Source organism: Penaeus chinensis, chromosome 32 (genome assembly GCF_019202785.1).
Source record: "Penaeus chinensis breed Huanghai No. 1 chromosome 32, ASM1920278v2, whole genome shotgun sequence".
In the NCBI taxonomy this organism is placed as follows: domain Eukaryota; kingdom Metazoa; phylum Arthropoda; class Malacostraca; order Decapoda; family Penaeidae; genus Penaeus; species Penaeus chinensis.
This window is the reverse complement of record NC_061850.1, coordinates 14,677,271-14,682,270: the sequence shown is the minus strand read 5'-3', so window position 1 is coordinate 14,682,270 and position 5,000 is coordinate 14,677,271. Positions and strand designations below refer to the sequence as shown.

General features: G+C 35.5%; 1 protein-coding gene across 6 annotated transcripts in view; it reads left to right on the top strand.

The window, feature by feature from the left end:
• The window catches only part of LOC125042363 (trithorax group protein osa-like), a 58,447-nt gene that overhangs the window by 13,843 nt on the left and 39,604 nt on the right, over positions 1–5,000 (top strand). For all 6 annotated transcript variants that reach the window (XM_047637930.1, XM_047637933.1, XM_047637932.1 and 3 more), the window contains exons 12-13: positions 1–60; positions 4,567–4,657. The exon at positions 1–60 is cut by the window's left edge and continues 50 nt beyond it. In XM_047637930.1, coding sequence (XP_047493886.1) covers positions 1–60; positions 4,567–4,657 — 151 coding nt within the window. The remainder of the gene's footprint in view (positions 61–4,566; positions 4,658–5,000) is intronic.

Below are 5,000 nucleotides of genomic sequence, written 5' to 3'. Positions count from 1 at the left end.
AGCACATGGAAGTTCACCCCGTTCTAGGACACCTCAAGGATCTCAGTCTAGTTATAATAAGTATGTGATTACTGTATGCATATGTGTGTGATAAGAGAGACAGACAGACACAGACAAACGTTTACAAATTTGTACTTGACCTCAGTGAACTCCACTCCATATCTCTGTATAAAGGTTCTGTCAGCACCAGAAGCTTCAGGTGCAGGCCTAATTTCACTGAAGGGAAAGCTGATGGATTAGGGTATTAGTGGTTAGGATTTAGCCTCTGCTACAATAACTAGAGAGAGGAGTTTTAAAAAAAATTGTTAAAATAAGTAGGTCACCTCTTATCAACATTCAAAGCCAGTATTACAGCTTAACCCAGTCAATCTAGGTAATATGGCTCACACCTCATGAAAAATACAACTATTGGCAGGAGTAACAGGAATGACTCATCATGAGTACACAAAGCTTTAGGAGAAAGATTATACTCAGTAACATTTATGAAGGGTCTCTTGAATTATTTCTGAGGGTGGAATGTACCATGGCTAGAAGAGCACCCATTCCAGGAGAGGACAATATTGCCATGCTCAGGGTCCTGTTCCTGCCCACTGCGATAGTTGGTGCTGGATGTTAGAGAAAATTTGAATAATACTATAATATAATGTTTCATATTGTTATTACATAGATTTTTTTGGACATAATATAGTCTGCTCAACAAAAACAGTCTATTGCCATCTTGGTACAGGAAGGTGTGTTGTATATATGTATATACCTTGGAAAATATTTAAAAAGCAAAACATGGTTATGCAGAAAAAAGATAACCTCACAATATATATATATATGTATATATATATATATATATATATATATATATATATACAAATTTTATAGCTTAGAGTACATAATATATGGCTATAATAAATATAATATAATATTAATAATATAATATTTAATAAGATATATATATATATATTTATATAATAAAGATATATATATAATACATATATAATATATATAGATCGATATAGATAGATAGATATAAAGCAAACGCGGTAACTAGAGACGTACCTAACATCACAGATATAGATAGATAGATAGATAGATAGATATGAAGCAAACGTGGTAACTAGAGACGTACCTAACATCACAGCAGAAGAAATAAAAAGAGCACTGAAAGGCATGAAGTGAGGGAAAATACCAGGTGAAGACAGAATTAGTAGAGACGTTATAATAGATGCAGGAGAAATTGCAACAATGAAATAAGCCATCTTTTTAACCCAATGGCGCCGGGTATAGAAAATTAAAAAAAACTCTACGCTCTGGCGAACAGTGGCAGCGCGCAGACTCTGAGCGCGTGAATTCGGTACATCAAGCCGAATCATTGCCTCGGGGCGTTTTGGCGCGGCGCCGCTGCGGACAGCCGCTCGCCTCACATCGTGCGTATTGTTATGACGGCGATAGCCGTGACCCGTCGCCATTGGGTTAACAAATGCCTTCTCAACAGAAAAACTCCAAAAGCCTAGAAAATGCAACAATTCATTGAGACTTCCAGGGATCTAAAAACCTACCAACCCATAAGCCTCCTTTCAGTTACTGACAAAAGTCATCATAGCTCATGTATCTGACAGTCAGGTTTCTAGCTAGCCTTGAGAACAGGCAGGCCTATGCAGTGGATTCTTAACAACAGAATCCACTCTCACCCAGAAAAAAGAAAAAAGAAACAAATATAGGAAACTCCTGTATATGACATTTATTGATTAGTCAGTAGAGAAGGTGTTTATTGTAACATATTGGAAGATATATATATATGAAGATGAGGCAGCAGCCATCAAGCTCCACATGGAAACCATTAAAATACCAATTTAAAAAAGGCTGTTAGACAGGGTGACACCATCTCACCAAAACTGTTTGCTTTCCTGGAGGAAATATTCAAGAAGCTAGAATAACGGAAAGGGTACCAAAATAAGAGACGAATACCTAAACAGATTTGCAGATGATATTGTTATCTTCAGTCAGTCTGCAAATGATATGTAGCAATTAACCCCTTACTGACTGATGCAGAAGAAGAAAAAAAAAACAAAAAAACTATATACTCTGGAGATTAATGGCAACGAGCCGACTTTGAGCGCAGGAGTTCACTACATCAAGCCAAATGCCTGGCTTGATGTAGTGAACAGTCATACTCCATAGATCGGGTGGTTTGATATGACACCGGTCGTGTTCCGTCGGAATGGGGTTAATAAACAATTAAGTTAAATTCAAACAGATACATATACAAGGCGAAGCGTTAGAGGTAGTGGACTAGTAAATATATCTAGGGCAACTCATACAAAGATATCTGAGGAAGAGGAAATAAAGCGACACACCAGTCTAGGCTGGAGTGCCTTCAGCAAACACAGTAGCATACTAAGAGGTTCCTTGTCATTATGTTTAAAAAGGAAAGTCTTTGACCAATGCGTCCTCCAAGTTATGATCTATAAATTAGAAACATGGACTACAACCAAATTACTGGAGAGAAAACTTGTAAGTGCCCAGAGAGTGATTGAGAGGTTGATGCTGAAAATTAGCTTAAGAGATTGGATGAGGAGGACATTGATCAGGGAATAGATAAAATTGGAAAATATACTTGTCAACATCAAATAGAAGAGATGTCTTAAGGCAGGCCATATCTATCAAAGACAGGACAACAGATGGACAAAGAAAGGAACGGACTGGGCTATAGGTTGCATAGAGAGACCAAGAACCAGACCAGTGACAAGTTGGCATGACAAAATAAGGAAATGTGTGTGTGTGTGTGTGTGTGTGTGTGTGTGTGTGTGTGTGTGTGTGTGTGTGTGTGTATGTATGTATATATGTATGTGTATATATATATATATATATATATATATATATATATATATATATATATATATATATATATATATATATATATTTATATATATATATATATTTTATATATATATATATATTTTATATATAAATATATATATATTTTATATATAAATATATATATATTTTATATATATATATATATTTTTTATTTATATATATATATTTTATATATATATATTTTTTATTTATATATATATATATATTTTATTTATATATATATATATATATATATGTAAATTATACATATATATATACATTATATATATACATTATATATATATATATATTATGTATATATATATTTTATATATATATATATATATATATATATATATATATTATGTATATATATATTTTATATATATATATATATATATATATATATATATATAATCACAATCTTTTCAAACTTTGTCTTGCATTTTTTGTTTCCAGTCTGGCCCCCAAATTTCATTATTTCGTCATGCCAACTTGTCATTGGTCTAGTGTGAGTGAGTGAGAGAGTGAGTGGAAATAATGTTAAACCCCCTTTCTAAATACCAAATAAGTCCAATTGAGCCTAATGGGGTTTCCTTCCCATCACCAACACCTTCAGCTGAATGCTTACAACAGCAAGTTCACATCATCCAGCCCACAGCCAAATTTTCTTATGACTGCATGTTCACGTCATCTGCCCCACAAACCAAATTTATTCATGACGTGATGGATTGAAGGGGTTAATTACTTAGTAGAGTACTATCATATTATAGAGGGAAAGATGATTACTTATAATTAACAAGAATTCCATGTCTTTGCACATTCTATTTTGCTTACAGCCATGATCTGGACATAGAATACATTTCAGGTGTTTGTACCTTTGTAAGCCAATTTGAGACATAAAGTTGACAGTTACCTATGACAAGGTGTTATTATATGCAACAGGATTGACAACCATCAGTTGCATGTTATATATCCAGTGGTGCTGTGGAAAGCAGATTCTCTATCACTAACAAGCTGTGAGTCAGACTAAAAAATGACAATTTCATTAACCATGGTCATTGGGGTGATGAGGACTCGTAAATACTTGGCAGGTCAGATGGGTGAGGTAGAGGACAGAATCATATTGTTAGTAACTTTGACAGGAGGGTGGTATAGGTGAGAATAGACAGCATGAAGTAGTCAGGCAGGCATGGTGCAGTTAGATATATACCAGAAAAGGGTCTGGTAACAATGGGTGGATGTTAACCCCTCAATGACAGCATCAAAAATCTCTGTTTCACTGATTCCGGTGACTCCTGGCAACTGTCCTGCCGTTTAGCCAGGGAGTCCATTACATGTAGCGGAACTTTCCACTCAACACACTCTAACATGTTGCGACGCCTATAGCTGTATAGTCTGTTTGTTATGACAGCCATGTGCATGGCCTAGCAGATACGGGTTAAAAGATGTGGGAAGGCAACATTGGCAGGAAGCATATTAGGGTGGAAGGTAGCACAAGTCAAGGTCTAGTGATAGTGTGACCAGGAAGAGGTTTGGCTGCACCTTTGGTTGGCTGAGGATAGATGGTGTGAAGTACCACTTCCCAGTGTTGTAAGATATTGTTTATGAATGCCAAGGGAACATGGTTGTGCTTACACCATCTGTATAACAATGAAATAGAGAATTTTATACACTGGGAAATGATTGTTGAAGAAAATTTGTCTTTCCTTTCAGAAACTACCCAAATAGAGGAGTGGGCCGTGGAAATTCTAGTAACTACAGAAATAATGAGAGTCCTGCCAGAGAAGCATTTCCACCTTTTGCTGTAAGTATGAATGGTTATTTTATCAAATTTTGTGTATGTGTGAGAGAGACAAATGTCTAAAAAAAAAATTGTTTTTAATTAAACTGTTTTTGTGAGATCTATATATTTGAGGTATGCATATTTCTTGAACTTTCCTTGTCTATTTCTCTTAACCCCTTCCCGAAGGGTCATGCCTAAAGCGTGAAAACAAACCGCTCGAAATGTGGCATGCGGCTGTACGCCACGGCGGTGCGTTGCCATGGTTTGCCAGAGCGCAGAGTTTTTTTTTTTTGTTTTTTTTTTTAACTCTATGCTCTGGCAATCAATGGCAACATACCGACTTTTAGCGCAGGAGTTCGGTACA